The 17,960-nt window shown below is 44.3% G+C and overlaps 1 protein-coding gene across 2 annotated transcripts in view; it reads right to left on the bottom strand.

The window, feature by feature from the left end:
* LOC106584337 (breast cancer anti-estrogen resistance protein 3 homolog) overlaps positions 1-17,960 on the bottom strand; it is a 99,123-nt gene that overhangs the window by 60,169 nt on the left and 20,994 nt on the right. For both annotated transcript variants that reach the window (XM_014169515.2, XM_045706216.1), the window contains exon 3: positions 13,655-13,769. In XM_014169515.2, coding sequence (XP_014024990.1) covers positions 13,655-13,769 — 115 coding nt within the window. The remainder of the gene's footprint in view (positions 1-13,654; positions 13,770-17,960) is intronic.

Here is a 17,960-nt window from a genome sequence, read left to right as displayed (position 1 = left end):
TTGTGGATCTGTGTAATCTGAGGGAAATATGTGTCTCTAATATGGTCATACATTTGGCAGGAGGTTAGGAAGTGCACCTCAGTTTCCACCTCATTTTGTGGGCAGTGTGAACATAACCTGTCTCCTCTTGAGAGCCAGGTCTGCACATGGCAACCTTTCTCAATAGCAAGGCTATGCTCACTGAGTCTATACATAGTCAAAGCTTTCCTTAAGTTTGGGTCAGTCACAGTGGTCAGGTATTCTGCCACTGTGTACTCTCTGTTTAGGGCCAAATAGCATTCTAGTTTGCTCTGTTTATTTGTTCATTCTTTCCAATGTGTCAAGTAATTATCTCTTTGTTTTCTCATGATTTGGTTGGGTCTAATTGTGTTGCTGTCCTGGGGCTCTGTGGGGTCTGTTTGTGTTTGTGAACAGAGCCCCAGGACCAGCTTGCTTAGGGGACTCTTCTCCAGGTCATCTCTCTGTAGGTGATGGCTTTGTTATGGAAGGTTTGGGAATCGCTTCCTTTTAGGTGGTTGTAGAATTTAATGGGTCTTTTCTGGATTTTGATAATTAGCAGGTATCGGCCTAATTCTGCTCTGCATGCATTATTTGGTGTTTTACGTTGTACACAGAGGATATTTTTGCAGAATTCTGCATGCAGTCTCAATTTAGTGTTTGTCCCATTTTGTGAATTCTTGGTTGGCGAGAGGACCCCAGACCTCACAACCATAAAGGACAATGTGTTCTATAACTGATTCAAGTATTTTTTGCCAGATCCTAATTGGTATGTTGAATTTTATGTTCCTTTTGATGGCATAGAATGCCCTTCTTGCCTTGTCTCTCAGATCGTTCACAGCTTTGTGGAAGTTACCTGTGGTGCTGATGTTTAGGCCAAGGTATGTATAGTTTTTCTGTGCTCTTGGGCAATGGTGTCTAGATGGTCCTGGCGACTGGACCTTTTTTGGAACACCGTTATTTTGGTCATACTGAGATTTACTGTCAGGGCCCAGGTCTGGCAGAATCTGTGCCGAAGATCTAGGTGCTGCTGTAGGCCCTCTTTGGTTGGTGACAGAAGCACCAGATCATCAGCAAACAGTAGACATTTGACTTCATATTCTAGTAGCGTGAGGCTGGGTGCTACAGACTGTTCTAGTGCCCTCGTCAATTCATTGATATGTGTTGAAGAGGGTCGGGCTTAAGCTGCATCCCTGTCTCAACCCACAGCCCTGTGGGAAGAAATGTGTGTGTTATTTGCCTATTTTAACTGCACACTTGTTGTTTGTGTACATGGATTTGATAATGTCGTATGTTTTCCCCAACACCATTTTCCATCAATTTGTATAGCAGACCCTCATGCCAAATTGAGTCGAAGGCTTTTTTTTAAATCAACAAGGTATGAGAAGACTTTGCCTTTGTTTTGGTTTGTTTGTTTATCAATTAGGGTGTGCAGGGTGAATACGTGGTCTGTCGTACGATCATTTGCTCAGTACATTGTTGTCACTGAGGAAATGTACGAGTCTGCTGTTAATGATAATGCAGAGGATTTTCCCAAGGTTGCTGTTGATGCATATCCCACGGTAGTTATTGGGGTCAAATTTGTCTCCACTTTTGTGGATTGGGGTGATCAGTCCTCTTTCTCTCCTCCACACACACACACACACACATGCCCCTGCTCCTCCACACACACCGCGCCATAGGGGAGTGATTTACGACTTCCCAGCCACACCCTCTGGGTTGGGTGGAGCCAGCAGAGTTGTCTCCTGACCGGCCCCTGCCCCTGACCTCCCCCCCATCCTCCTTCTCACCCCCCATCTTCCCCCTCACCCCCTATCCTCCCACTGCCCCGCAGCACTGAAAACTTCCCTCTTCTCTTCCCCCCTTTTTCCCTACTCTCCTCTTTCAGCAAAGCCCAGGATAGAGGACAGAGCAGCCTAACCCTCCCAACAACAGCCTTTGTTACTGCCCAGTTTCACTCCACATTATGTCATGGCAGCTAGAAACATAAAGGTCTAAGTAGTGATAAATATCTGCTAATGTTCTTTGAACAAGACGTTACTGTCACTTGTCATTATACAGACAGTGCAACACTGGGCCTATGATGTGCAATCTGCTCACGTCTCTGAAAACATCAAAATAATTTGTATACAATTTTAAGGTAGCTAGTATCGTGTCTTGTAACACATGTAAATGTCCCCAGCAGACAGAGGAAGTCATGTTTGTCTTGACTGTGGTACTGAATACACTTTCCCCTGTCTTTGTCCTCTAAATATTCCACATTGTCTTCTAAATATAACACACACCCCAGTGTGTGTGTGTGTGTTTGTATGTGTTCCTTCCTGGCTCACCCTGGCAGAGGATACCAGTGCTGTGGCCCCATGATTGAGAGTACAGGTCAAATCAAATCAAACTTTATTTGTCACATGCGCCGAATACAACAAGTGTAGACCTTACCGTGAAATGCTTACTTACAAGCTCTTAACCAACAGTGCAGTTCAAGAAGAGTTAAGAAAATATTTACCAAATAAACTAAAGTAAAAAATAATAAAAAGTAACACAATAACATAACAATAACGAGGCTATATACAGGGGGTACAGGTACCGAGTCAGTGTGAGTGGGTACAGGTTAGAGGTAATTTGTACATGTAGGTAGAGATGAAGTGACTATGCATAGATAATAAACAATGAGTAGCAACAATGTACAAAACATATGGGGGGGTTGTCTTGGTGTGTTTGGACCATGATAGATCGTTGGTGATGTGGACACCAAGGAACTTGAAACTCTCGACCCGCTCCACTACAGCCCCGTTAATGTTAATGGCCTTTTCCTGTAGTCCACGATCAGCTCCTTTGTCTTGCTCACATTGAGGGAGAGGTTGTTGTCCTGGCACCACACTGCCAGTTCTCTGACTTCCTTCCTATAGGCTGTCTCATCACTGTCGGTGATCAGGCCTACCACTGTTGTGTCGTCAGCAAACTTAATGATGGTGTTGGAGTCGTGTTTGGCCACACAGTCGTGGGTGAACAGGGAGTACAGGAGGGAACTAAGTACACACCCCTGTGTGGGGGATCAGTGTGGCAGACGTGTTGTTGCCTACCCTTACCACCAGGGGGCGGCACATCAGGATCCAGTTGTAGAGGGAGGTGTTTAGTCCCAGAGTCCTTAACTTAGTGATGAGCTTTGTGGGCACTATGGTGTTGAACGCTGAGCTGTAGTCAATGAACAGCATTCTCACATAGGTGTTCCTTTTGTCCAGGTGGGAAAGGGCAGTGTGGATTTCGATTGAGATTGCGTCATCTGTGGATCTGTTGGGGCGGTATGCGAATTAGAGTGGGTCTAGGGTATCCGGGAGGATCCTGTTGATGTGAGCCATGACCAGCCTTTCAAAGCACTTCATGGCTACCGACGTGAGTGCTACGGGGCGGTAATCATTTAGGCAGGTTACCTTCGCTTCCTTGGGCACAGGGACTATGGTGGTCTGCTTGAAACATGTAGGTATTACAGACTTAGTCAGGGAGAGGATGAAAATGTCAGTGAAGATACTTGCAAGATGGTCCGCGCATGCTTTGAGTACACATCCTGGTAATCCATCTGGCTCTGCGGCTTTGTGAAGGTCTTGCTCACATCCGCTACCAAGAGCGTTATCACACAGTCATCCAGAACAGCTGGTGCTCTCCCGCATGCTGCAGTGTTGCTTGCCTCGAAGTGAGCATAAAAGACATTTAGCTCGTCTGGTAGGCTCGCGTCACTGGGCAACTTGCGTCTGGGTTTCCCTTTGTAGTACGTAATAGTTTTCAAGCCCTGCCACATCCAAAGAGTGTCAGAGCTGCTGTTGTAGGATTAAATCTTAATCCTGTATTGACACTTTGCTTGTTTGATGGTTCGTCCGAGGGCATAGCAGGATTTCTTATAGGTATCCGGATTAGTGTCCCGCTCCTTGAAAGCGGCAGTTCTAGCCTTTAGCTCGATGCAGATGTTGCTTGTAATGCATGGCTTCTGTTTGGGATATGTACGTACGGTCACTGTGGGGACGACATCGTCGATGCACTTATTGATGAAGCCGATGACTGAGGTCGTATACTCCTCAATGCCATTGGATGAATCCCAGAACATATTCCAGTCTGTGCTAGCAAAACAGTCCTGTAGCGTAGCATCCACGTCATCTGACCACTTCCGTATTGAGGGAGTCACTGGTACTTCCTGCTTTAGTTTTTACTTGTAAGCAGTAATCAGGATAGAATTATGGTCAGATTTGCCAAATGGAGAGCAGGGGGAGAGCTTTGTATGCCTCTCTGTGTGTGGAGTAAAGGTGGTCTAGAGTTTTTTCCCCCTCTGGTTGCACATGTGACATGCTGGTAAAAATGTGGTAAAACTGATTTAAGTTTGGCTGCATTAAAGTCCCCGGCCACTAGGAGTGCCGCTTCTGGATGAGCATTTTGTTGTTTGATAACGGCCTTATAGAGTTGGTTGAGTGCTGTCTTAGTGTCAGCATCGGTCTGTGGTGGTAAATAGACAGCTACGAATAATATAGATGAGAACTCTCTTGGTAGATAGTGTGGTCTACAGCATATCATAAGGTACTCTACCTCAGGCGAGCAATACCTCGAGACTTCTTTAATATTAGACATCGCGCATCAGCTGTTTTGACAAAAAGACACACACCCCCACCCCTCGTCTTACCAGACGTAGCTTCTCTGTTCTGCCGGTGCATTGAAAATCCCTCCATGTCATGTTTCCTACCTCTCTGCCCTCTAGTTCACCAGATTGCTGATTATTACGCACACCTGTCACCATCGTCACGCACACCAGCGCTTATTGACACTCACCTGGATCCCATCACCTCCTTGATTACCTGCCCTATTTATGTTACTCCCTTTGGTTCCTTCCCCAGGTGTTATTGTTTCTGTATCTGTTTCATGTCGGTGCGCTGTTTGTGTTTCTTGTTTTGTTCATGTTCGTTTATTTATTAAATGTATTCACTCCCTGAACTTGCTTCCCGACTCTCAGCGTACATTGTTACAGAATAACGCCTCACCAAAGGGAAGCATCAAGGCGTGTTTTTGTGTTGTAGGTGTCGCCGGGTCTGGGTTCTGCCGGCTTTTCAGGCTTTCATGCCTCAGTCAGGGTGTCAAGACTCGGTTGGCGGGTCAAGCGTCTATTGCCGAGTCTACCGAGATTGCCTCAGCTAGCTCGTCAGGTTTTCAAGACTCGGTAGGCTCGGCAGGCTCCCATGCCACAACTGGCTTGCCAGGCTCCGGCGCTTCAGGCTGTTCGTAAGGTTCCTGTGCCTTTACGGAGTCGACTGGTCTGCTTCTGATCCCGGGAACGTCCCTCTGGTCGGCGTCCTGCGGCTGGAGCCGCGCATCGGAGAGAAGGTGCTGTTTCGTCTCCTCCTTCTTCGGTGCTCTAGGTCGCCGGACTCCCACGCCCCAGTCGGCTCTACAGGTTCTCGCGCTTCGGCAGAGGTGGCTGGTCTGCTCCTGATCCCCGGGATCGTCCCTGTTGTTGGCGTCCGGCGGCTGGAGCCGCGCGTCAGGGAGGGGGTACTGTCACGTACACTCCCTCTCTGGCCTCTAGGTCACCAGACTGCTGATTATGACGCACACCTGTCACCAACGTCATGTGCACCAGCGCTTATTGACACAATACCTGCCCTATTTATGTTACTCCCTTTGGTTCCATCCCCAGGTGTTATTGTTTCTGTATCTGTTTCATGTCGGTGCGCTGTTCGTGTTTCTTGTTTTGTTCATGTTTGTTTATTTATTAAATGTATTCACTCCCTGAACTTGCTTCCCGACTCTCAGCGTACGTACATCGTTACACTCCAGCTCTATATTATCCGTGTCGTCGTTCAGCCACGAAGCGGTGAAACATAAGATATTACAGTTCTTAATGTTCCGTTGGTAGGGTAATCGTAGGTCATCACATTTATTTTCCAATGATTGATTGTTAGCAAGTAGAATTGATGGCAGTGGGAGTTTACTCACTCGCATACGGATTCTCAAAAGGCAGCTCGATCGGCGTCCTCTTTCCTCTTTTCTTCATGCAAATGACGAGGATCTGGGCCTGTCCCCGGGAGAGAAGTATATCTTTCTCGTCAGATTCGTTAAAGGAAAAAGCTTCTTCCAGTTCGCGGTGAGTAATCCCAGTTCTGATGTCCAGAAGTTATTTTCGGTCATAAGAGACGGTAGCAGCAACATTATGTACAAAATAAGTTACAAACAATGCAAAAAACTGAACAAAATAGCACAATTGGTTACGGGCATGTAAAACATCAGCCATCCTCTTCGGCGCCATCTTAAGTCAAGTGATGTTTGTTTTGTGTAACGTTATGCTAAATCTGCCACGGTGACTCAGGGTCAGGGCTCTGTGTGTGTGTATATATGAATGTGTGTGTCTCCACAGAAGCCTTCAGCACATGAGACCCAGCTGGGTCTTTTGTCAGGAGCAGTGCTTGAATTGGGCAGGAGCTCACCGGACCTGAGTACCGGCACTTCAAATGTTCTACTGCTTGAGCTCCATTTCCTCTTATAGAATATTAGCTAAAAGCTATTTTGGCGCTCCTGCACCTAAATATAAACAGTAATGGCACCCAACATGAGTAATGTCAACTATTTCAGTCAAAGTCAGGCATTGGTCAGGAGGACACACACACACACACACAGAGAGACACACACCAGGCATACACTGGAAAGACATCTGGAATCAGACAATCTCCAGTTTCACTGCACCTGCCAGGACTATACTCTAGATGAGTATACCTCATAACAGGTATATAGCTGTTATATATATATATATATATATATATATATATATATATATATATATATATATATAATACCTGCTGTAGCACGCGCTCCAGCAGGTATATCTCTCTGGTCACCCCCAAAGCCAATTCCTCCTTCGGCCACCTCTCCTTCCAGTTCTCTGCTGCCAATGACTGGAACGAACTACAAACATTTCTGAAACTGGAAACACTTATCTCCCTCACTAGCTTTAAGCACCAGCTGTCAGAGCAGCTCACAGATTACTGCACCTGTACATAGTCCATCTATAATTTAGCCCAAACAACTACCTCTTCCCGTACTGTATTTATTTTGCTCCTTTGCACCCCATTATTTCTACTTTGCTCTTTCTTCCACTGCAAATCTACCATTCCAGTGTTTTACTTGCTATATTGTATTTACTTCGCCACCATGGCCTTTTTTTGCCTTTACCTCCCTTATCTCACCTCATTTGCTCACATTGTATATAGTCTTATTTTTCACCTGTATTATGGACTGTGTTTGTTTTACTCCATGTGTAACTCTGTGTTGTTGTATGTGTCGAACTGCTTTGCTTTATCTTGGCCAGGTCACAATTGTAAATGAGAACTTGTTCTCAACTTGCCTACCTGGTTGAATAAAGGTGAAATAAATCAAATAAAACTAACACCCCTCATTTATCAAGATGTCAGGTATCTAAAAATGTTTCACACATTACAAATATGAAACATGTTTAGTATAGAAATGTTACATAAATAGAATGGCATAGTATGTGATGTAACTTCAATCAGTCAAAGTCATGTTCTTTGACATGAACCAATTAGAGAACTGTTGATAGTGTAGACCGTGTCTGTGTGTTCTCCTTTGTTATGTATTGGTGAAGTCTGGCTTGGCACAGCTTGTCATTGAGTGACACTGTACAGACCTGGTGCTATCTTATGACCTGGGTGTCCTCAGGTACCTCAACTACATACACACACATGCACGCACGCAAGGGACACACACACAGGCAAACTCTCTCCAGTGCACATGCACTCATCGAGGGAACGTTTGGATGCCAGATGCTATGCTTTTTTCCCCTCTGAAAAGATACAAAAGTCCTGATCCATCACATTCCTCACATGGTTGTAAAGAAAGCAGGGCATTTCCAGGAAATCACTCCTCTGATCACTCCTCCACCCATTATTTGCTCTGAGTCAAGATCCGGATCAGTAATCTGCTGGTGGTTACTCACAGCACTGCCTGTTGACGCCCATAGACAGCCACAGTGACTCAGGAGCCAGCCATCCCATGCCCATGAGCTGTCAATCATAACCAAGTTCCCTCTGGGAGAAATACAGTTATTTTATTCTGTAAAGGGAAATGTTTTTGTAGAGGGAAGTACTGGATGTCTACTAAGACTGTTTCTCTAACAGTCTTTTCCCTATGTTGTAGTTTAGATCTGAGTAGAGAACAGTATGTAAATCTGAAGACGTCCCCTCTCTGCCCAGTACCCAAGGCTGAGAAGAACAGTTTATCAGCACATGTAAACTATCCTTGTTTTAAAGAACACCTCATTCCATAACTTTTAACGGCGTATAAATTCAAGGATGTGTTGTACTTCAGTTGGCATGGAATCCATTTCTTTGGAGGAGTGGATATTTAACCTGTGATCAAACAGATCAAACCAGGGCTACACAACCACAGTGTTACTGCATCATCCTAACTCTGTTGGTGAACACTCTTCTGATACCAGAACAACGTTAGTGGGACCAGGTTAAGCTGAATATGACTCAACTACAACACCAACTCATAAAATTCTCTGGTATTCAATTCTCTCACCATGGTAACTCGTATTTTCCGTCAGGGACAAATAATAGTTTGTCGGCATGCTGCTGAATTTCTGTCCATCTACCTTCTCACACTACTGACGGCCTGTTTAGATTTTTTGATTTTATTTAACATTTTATTAAACTAGGCAAGTCAGTTTTAAGAAACAAATTATTTATTACAATGACGGCCTACCAAAAGGCAAAAGGCCTCCTGCGGGGACGGGGGCTGGGATTAAAAATCAAAATAAATAAAATACAAATATACGACAAAACACACATCACGACAAGAGACACAACGCTACATAAAGAGAGACCTAAGACAACAGCATAGCATGGTAGCAACAAAACATGACAACAACATGGTAGCAACAAAACATGGCAGCAGCACAACATGGTAGCAGCACAAAACAGGGTACAAACATTACTGGGCACAGACAGCAGCACAAAGGGCAATAAGGTAGAGACAACAATACATCACGCAAAGCAGCCACAACTGTCAGTAAGAGTGTCTGTCAGCCTATCACCAAGGGGAAGTCCACACACAGTGTGAAGAGGAATGCGCTGAGACCCAACAGCACAAGAAAAGCTATGGCTGTCAGTCAGCAGTGAGTGTTGTAAAAATAACGGATGGCCCTGTGTCAGTGACAATGCTGTGTAGCATGGTGGCTAATGCAGCAGGCTGGTGGATGGCCTTGGATTGGACACGCTGCTTAAACTTGGTTTGCGCTCACATTGCATGGTGACATTTGTCACACAAGCCTGGTTGATAATACAACTGACCAGTGATTTCTAGTTGGAGTGGCTTGTGACTGTTTTACAATCAGCTATCAGCACTAAGAAAGAGATCATTAGGACCAGTGTTATTCCAAACGGAGCTAGCTCTCTCTCTCTCTCTCTCTCTCTCTCTCTTTACGCAGCATGCCCAGCTGTTGACAACGGATGACTGTGTTTATGTTGGTGACGATCACAGCTAGTCTGGTCTGGACAGACTGAACTCTCTCACCACTAACCGTCAAACCTTCCACTGTCCCGCCCCATGTGACAGAGGAGACGTGGGAACTGGGACCACCCTGAGAATGCCCTCCTCAATCACAACACGTTGATCCCATGAAGTTTTAAAAGGCATCTTGTTGTAATGGTAGCAGCCGTTGTTGTTATCACATCGGACACTTCAATCTCTTTCTATCCAAACCACAAGCACTTCTTCACCATGCTGTCATCATCTGGATCTCACAATAGTTTCCATAATCATCCCATCAATCATGGCCATGTCTGTGACATCACAGGTTACCTTCAGGACCTGAGCGGCAATGCAGAGAGGATTGCTGTATGTCATGATGAGATGAAATGATCATAGTGTGGGACTCACTGGGCAAAGACTAGTATAACATTGATCTTATACCTTTATTTATTGCAGCACATTTTTTTTGCAGTGTTTTTCATTCTCAGAGATGAAAGTGCTATGTCTTTCAAATGCTCTTATCTGGGTCACAAGATGAGTTTGCAATTTCCAAAGAATGCCATTAACTTGAACAAATACTGTACATAGACAATCTGCCCTAATAGAAGGGAAGGCAGCATGCCAACTCTCCATTTAATGGTAGGCTTATACTACCTGCTCTCAGCGATACTCTGGCCTGTCATCTATGTCGATGCTGTGTGGTGACTTAAATGCTCAGTAAGGAATCTTATAGAAGCATTAGGAACAAAAAACGGGATGCATTATGTTTTTTTCCCAAGAAAAGCAATTTTATGTATGTTTAGAAGTCTGTAGAATACTAAAGGAATACATTAATTATAACAAATATTATGAAAATGCATTTTAAAAGTCTCCCTAATCGAATAGAGTAATTGTTTATGACTCTAAATTCAAGGCTTTAGAATCTTAGCCTGATACTAATAATATATATTTGGCTTGGAAACAGTGGGTTATGAGAGGGCATTTCACAAAAGTCATAAAGCATGAAATGACAATGTGCTTGAATGTTTAAAATGATGATCATTTGATTAACTATTCTCCGGTACTTTTGTGTACTTTTTAGCCAGTAGTTCTGAAAGTAGCGCTCATGAGTCAAAAGTGGTCCCTGAAAATGGTGTACTACGTCACATATGTGCACCATGTCATTGCTCTCTCTTTCGCTCTGCTGTGGGTTTATAAGTGCATCTTGTTGGCTGTCACTCATATGGCGAGGGGCGGAAGCTCATTGGTTGAACTCAAATTGGTAAGGGGCTGGCCCATGTGGGGGAAAATTTGGGAGAAATGCCGCAGCACAGCTTCCAGAAAAACGGTCACTTTCAAACTAGACATTTCGTGGCTAATTGAGGTAAAACAGTAGATTATGCATGTATGAACTACACATTGTCACAACCAGCAAACCGCCAAAGTTCCGGAGCTTGTCTTTAAATTTATCATATGAAAAAAACACCCAGCATGACTGAAACATTTAATCTACTTCTGTGGAACACACAGTACCGCATGGGAAATATGTTCAGTAGAAATTCAATACTTTTCAATAGTGACAATTCCATTCTCATCGTTTTGAGGCAACCTATCCATCTGCTTTACATTACTGAATCACAATGTCGAATGTGTCATATTTGTCTCATAGAGCTCAGACTCCTCAAAGAGAAAGGATAACAGTCAGAATAACAGAAGGCTAATATATTTTAGTCTGGCTAACACCTAACAAAGTCCTCCAGACTTCAGAGTCTAGAAAGGCTATTTTGATGCTGTCGGGCACAATGCGTCGATAATGAAGGGCATGTGCTTTTTTACTGATTGGTTCTCTTTGTGTCTTTCTCACTCAAACAACCACATGGACAGCCACACACAGCCTGTGAGCACCGCCCCCTTCCAATACAATTGTTGGATTTTCAAATCCAAACAGCGTGAGGTACTAATACTTTTTTTAAAGAAAACATTCGAGCTCAGCACATTCAGGAGCACATTTCTGTCTCCTGTCCAGTGTCACGTCCTGACCATAGTAAGTTGTTATTTTCTATGGTAGAGTAGGTCAGGGCGTGACAGGGGGGTTTTCTAGTTTAGTTTTTCAATGTTGTTATGTTCTAGTTTTGTATTTCTATGTTGGGCTGTGTTTGGGATGATCTCCAATTAGAGGCAGATGGTCATCGTTGTCTCTATTTGGAGGTCATATTTAAGTTGGTGTTTGTCCCACCTGGGTTTGTAGGAGATTAGTTTTGAGTAGTGTCTGTTTCACCTCTGCGTCACAGTTTGTTGTTTTTTTGTCATTCAAGTTTATTTATGTATTGCATAGTTTCACAGTATAAATAAAATGTGGAACAACACACTTTAGTCCGCTCATTCCTATGACAACCGTGACATCCAGACCAGTGTGTCACAGCTCTCCCTCGCTGTGAGTCACGTCAGCCATCCTAAGTCTATTTAGCACTATCCCTGAATCCACACGCCATTGACTAACACCCTGCAAGTTTGCTTTTCTGATCGTTAGTGAGAGATGCATTTAAACTTGTGGTGTGGATGGATGGTGCAACATGAGAATGGATGACCCTTTTACCACAAACCCTCTCAGGTGCTACAACAGGATTTACCAGCAGCCCAAAGCCACTTAATGCAGACACATAAAAACAAGTGTCTTTTATTAGGAATGGAATATTGACAAAACGGCCTTACTAGAATATTCTATACCAAATGTCATTCTCTTGGCAGTAGCCATAGCAACAGTAGAGAATTGGCGTATAATGCATGAGTCCTCATCCCCACTTCTCTAAAGTTAATTATACACAGCAGGACACCTGCCTCGGGGCAGTCACCACTGCTCCATCTCTTACAGCTGCCTGGGTAGACCCTGTATGTGTGTGTGTGTGTGTCACAGGACACTGCTGAGGGGAGGATGGCTCATAATAATAATAATAATAATAGCTGGAATGGAATGGGATCAAACACATGAAAACCATGTGTTTGATACCATTCCATTTATTCCGCTCCAGCCATTACTATGAGCCCGTCCTACCCAATTATGGTGCTACCGGCCACCTGAGGTGTTTGTGTGTTCCACTGTCGTTGTAGGAGTATAATGCTGTGATATGTGTGTGGTGCTGTACATACATCCCACTCACCCAAGGCGGAAGCATGCCTTTGCGTGACACAATACCTATGTTTACAGTAAATGAGACTGTTTTGATTTCCTCCTCTGTTCCCAGCAGCATGATGCCTGTCTGTCTTATCTCAGTAATCCCTACGTGTTGCCATCAGCCTCCTGGTGCTTTCATGACTTACAGCTGAACACCTCATCAGCTTCTCTTGTCTTTATAGGTGGCGTCAAGGGATAAGAATAGGAGAAAAAACAAACAAACATGAAAACTGTTGATTATCCTCATCAAGTCACTGATGAGTCAAGTCACTGGTGACTTTATTCACTCAGATGGCCAGGAAAAAATCTATAGCCTTTAACTAGGGCACATCGTTTTCCCTGGTGACTATAACAAAAGTGTCAGCTACTATTCAGCACAACACTGTTTCTCTGGAGGGGCCTCTCCTCCGACCCCTGGACCGTGGGGTGGCCGTGGCTGGTGGGAGAGTGCCGGGGTTTTGCTCCTCACTAGGCCTATCCTCTCTATTCTCTCTATACTTTCAAACACATTATGGGGCCTGCGCTTCCCGACACAAACAGAGGACCGGACAGGGGGAGACAGTGGGAGGGAGGGCTGGGAACGAGACAAACAGGACCTGAGCCAGTCTGTGAAAACAGCCATGATAAGGCCTGCTCCTGTTTGGTCAGCCGTGTGAGTGTTGGAAGAGAAAGACACTTCTCTTGTTAAAGCACTGCCACTTTCCCTACTTTCACATCCAAACAAGTGTAAGTGCATCGGCAGTGCGTGTTACAGTATGTGGCATATGCACGGCATATTGCATTTAGCAAACAACAGCTCAAAATGTATGCTGTAATCGTGTGGCTTTCAAAAGGAATAACTGGGAATATTTCAGTGGGAATGACTTTTCAGGATTTGAGTCACAACAGCAGTGACTCATAATGTGAACAGACCAACAAAGTATATTCTTCATGAACAGGTTTGGTAAAGGAAGATAACAACTACCAGTGAGATGTTGAGCCACTGACCTCTCCTCCTCTCGCTCTCCTGCAGTATCTGGATGCTTGTGAGGAGGTGGATGCGGTGGAGGTGGTTACGGACCCCCAGCTCCAGCAGATCCAGCTCATTCAGGTGCAACAGGTCCTGCAGAGATGGATGGGTGAAGGGTTAGGCAATATGAAGAAGGAAAGAAAGCCTGCAAATTACAAGCCTGCGAAGTATACCAAACTGTACCACAATGCAGAAAACATTTCAACTACAACAGCCTTCTTCAGGGGCTAGACAGGACTGTTTTTAGCCAGGCAGACACCAAGGACACCTTTCCCCTCCCTCCAAACTGAGTGTGTCCTCTCCTCCCCCTAATCTAGTCAGGCCAGCGCCACACACTGCCTGTCATTACTGGGCTGCCACTCTGCTGCCAACGGTGCCCTTTCTTACACTTCAAACCAGGGGCTTGCTTTGGTTTCAAAACCATACATTCTTGGTGGTGTCTTCACAAACACCACTTTGTTTCTCTCAGAGTTCCAGCGTGCATTGTTCCCCAGCAAGACAAAACAGACAAGTTAAATGATAGGTTTGGTTAGAAGATATTTTCTGCTGTTTGGAACATGCCTTTCAGCTTGTGTTAACAATACTGAAATATCCAAACAGAGGAAATTATTCTGCGTTCATGTACTTAATGAGATCAGGGTTAGCTTACAAAAAATTACAAATCATTCATAACGTATATTATTGATGCAAGTGAAGTGACAAGTTCGCTTTAGTCACATGATAATAACATCATTCATAACGACACCAGTTCAAATTCTCAGCTAGGCTGTTTGCTTTGCCTTTATCATCCCTGGTGCAATGGAGCAGTGATCTGGACCAGATTGTTTTAAGGAATCAGAGAGTTAGTTTTCCACCACAGTGCATTAGAGTCTTTGTCCCTGTTATCTGTGCTCTATCCCGGTGGAATCTCAGCCAGGATCTTTGTGATCACCAGGCATTCTTCTGCATTGTCCTGCCTCTGTTATGTCAGGGGGGTTGGAGAGAGAGCGAGAGGGAGCCCAGGCACAGCCAGCTTCCCAGGGCAGCTGGGCTACTGTGTGTCTGTCTGGGTGCCCTATGCTGGTAAGGGTCCATTATCCCCTGATGGCTCTTAGGTGTGCAGTCCTTACCCAAAGAGGCCCCTAGTAGTTCCACACCCTCTTGCCCACTTCCTGACATCAATAGGCAAAAACAGCCCTTGGTCTGTCCTGAAGATTCTCCTATGCATTATCCGACCGTGCCATATGTAGTCACATAACTACTTTTAGAACTGACAAGCATTTCAATACATTCCTCAGGCAGATATTTGAATAGTTGTCTTTGTCTGCGGGTTGCGTTGCGGAATTGTGGTTTGGTCTGGGTCATTGTTTTCTTGTCTGGTTACTTGAGACGACGATGGGCAGAGAGAGGAGCACTGGCAGGTCTGACTGGCAGTTTAACGCTCACCAGCGTTAAAATGTGGTGAGGTGTAGCAGAACGCGTCCCCAGGGCGTGAGGAGCAAGTGCTGATATCTCCCCATTACTCTCATTACAGGGCGGGTTATCAGGCTGCATAGCCAGAAAGGCAGAAACGCAGAGAGGAAGGCAGCCATGCAGTCATGCGTTTCCCCTCATCTCTATCACCTGTCTGAGCAGCAGCGGAGCAGAGAGACGTGACACACAATCTCCTGGCTGATTGATGCTCTCCAATGGTTGAAAGAAAGGCATAAATAAAGCACGTTTGTGTTATAATTGTATCATATTCAACCATTAAAATAGAAGGTCCATTCTAAAAAATGTTTTAGAACTTGTATCCCTCACTCTCTTTTCTCCCTTAATTCCACCACTAATGGAGCAGTAATGGTTAGAGCGTTGGACTAGTAACCGAAAGGTTGCAAGATCGAATCCCCAAGCTGACAAGGTACAAATCTGTTGTTCTGCCCCTGAACAAGGCACTGTTCCTAGGCCGTCATTGAAAATAAGAATTTGTTCTTAACTGACTTGCCTAGTTAAATAAAGGTAAAATAAAAATAAAAAATAAAAAATAAAAGAATGGAAATTCCATTAGCTCTCTCCATTATCTCTGTTTCACATTACTGAGGCATTGTGGGCCTTCATTAGTAGAAGCAAGACATGGTTGGAATAACTAACAACTATTGATTCGAGCATATAACAAAGTCAGCTACACTCATTTATGTTGAGATCTAAAGAGTTCACTCTGAAGTCTCTCTATTCTGTAACGGTGGGATAGAAGGTTTACAGGCTGGTGGTATAAAGATACCCTCACTAATAGCCTCTCTGTTCTTGTCCTGCAGCCTGATTAACATGGGGAACACTGTCTATCCATGACCACAGCATGTGACCCTACCTTGGTTATTTGTGTTGCTTATTATAAAATGCTTTTAGAGGACAACTGGGAAACTTTATGAAGCCAGTTTAAATCCTCATACATAGGATGGTATATGTTATAATGTGGGGACAGGTGGAAGTCTTAGGCCTCTTACTGCTGTTTTGTTAGGCATGGACTTTAATACGGATTCCAAAAAATATTTACTGTATTTAATCCTTCATCATAGGAATTGTTAAAAACATGTTTTGAACAAGCTGAGTATATCTACTGTAAGCTGGTAAGTCATCATATACCGTAGGTTAATCATCTAATAACATATTGCCAAAACAGAAGTGAAACAAAGGGATGGGGTAACGGTAACCACAGGCAACATATCATCCTCAGACTACAAAAACAAGCAGTGTGAGTCATGGTTAAGTACAAGTTGAAGCAATATGGAGGCCTTGGCAAGAAGCTCCTTCACTTGACACGAGTCAGAGTGCTAGGACATCCCATTGATATGGTCCCTTAAGAGACTGTTGACAAGCTCATTCTGATTTGATCTCCTTTTCATATGTTTTACTCATTTAGCAGATACTCTTATCCAGAGTGACTTACAGGAGCAATTAGGGCACATCGACAGATTTTTGACCTAGTCAGCTCGGGGATCAAACCAGAAACCTTTCGCTAACTGGCCCAATGTGCTTAAATGCTAGGCTAACTGCCGCACTTTTCACTGGGATCAAGAATGAGATAGAACTTTCACCCTTTAATGAGATCTGATCCAAGCCTATGTCCGTTAACCCTTCACCATAGAGTCACATCACCGCAGAGGAAATATCTTACAGTTGTAGCAGGACAGGATCAGCAGTGGTGTAAAGTAATTAAGTAAAAATACTTTAATGTACTACTTTAGTAGTTTTTGGGGGTATCTGTACTTTACTATTTATATTTTGGACAACTTTTACTTTTACTTCACTACATACCTAAAGAAAGTGATGTACTTTTTATGCCATACATTTTCCGTGACACCCAAAAGTACTTGTTACATTTGGATTGCTTAGCAGGACAGCAAAATTGTCCAATTCTCACGCACTTATCAAGAGAAACTCCCTGGTCATCCCTACTGCCTCTGATTTGGCGGACTCACTAAACACACATGGTTTGTTTGTAAATGATGTCTGACTGTTGGAGTGTGCCCCTGGCTGTCTGTAAATATGGAGAAAAAAACCAAGATGGTGCCGTCTGGCTTGCTTAATGTAAGGAATTTGAAATGATTTATACTTTTACTTTGAGTTTTGATAATTAAGTATATTTTAGAAACTGCAATTACTTTTGATACTTAAGTATATTTAGAACCAAAGACTTTTAGACTTTTACTCAAGTAGTATTTTACTGGGTGACTTTTACTTTTACTTGAGTCATTTTCTATTATGGTACCTTTACTTTTACTGAGAAATTGGGTACTTTTTCCACCACTGAGGATCAATCTTGGGGAGAGAGGGTTAGCTCTGGGTTAAGTCTGGTCACTATAAAACCCTTTCGCCTCTGTGACAGTCAGCAGACAGCTGGGTCCAAAAACGAACAGTTAAGTGGGTGTCATAAATCCCCAGTAATAAGGGTCTCTGAGATGACTGCAGTGCTGCTGTCTCCTGGGGATGTGGGAGGGGAAGCCCTGGAGAGGTGCTGGGTGCATTGGGCGGAGGGGGAGACAGAGGAAGGGAGAGTGAGAGGGAGGTGGAAAGAGACACAGGGAATGAGATAGGAGGTAGGGATAAGATACACGGGGGAAGGAGACAAGAGGAAAGAGAAAGGGGGTGGAGACCAGGGGAAGTGGTCAGGGAGAGTGAGAGGAAGACAAGGGAAGGAAGACAGAGGTTGAGAGAGATAGGGGTGGGAGAAGACAGGGGGGAGCCCGTGGGAGGGAGACAGTGGGTGGGTGGGCGGGCGGTTAGGAGAGGCAGAGGGAGAGGGAATGTCCACAGCAGCCTGGTTTG

This window comes from Salmo salar, chromosome ssa23 (assembly GCF_905237065.1).
Source record: "Salmo salar chromosome ssa23, Ssal_v3.1, whole genome shotgun sequence".
Lineage (NCBI taxonomy): Eukaryota > Metazoa > Chordata > Actinopteri > Salmoniformes > Salmonidae > Salmo > Salmo salar.
The sequence above is the reverse complement of the archived record's forward strand: the minus strand, read 5'-3'. Positions and strand labels throughout refer to the sequence as shown.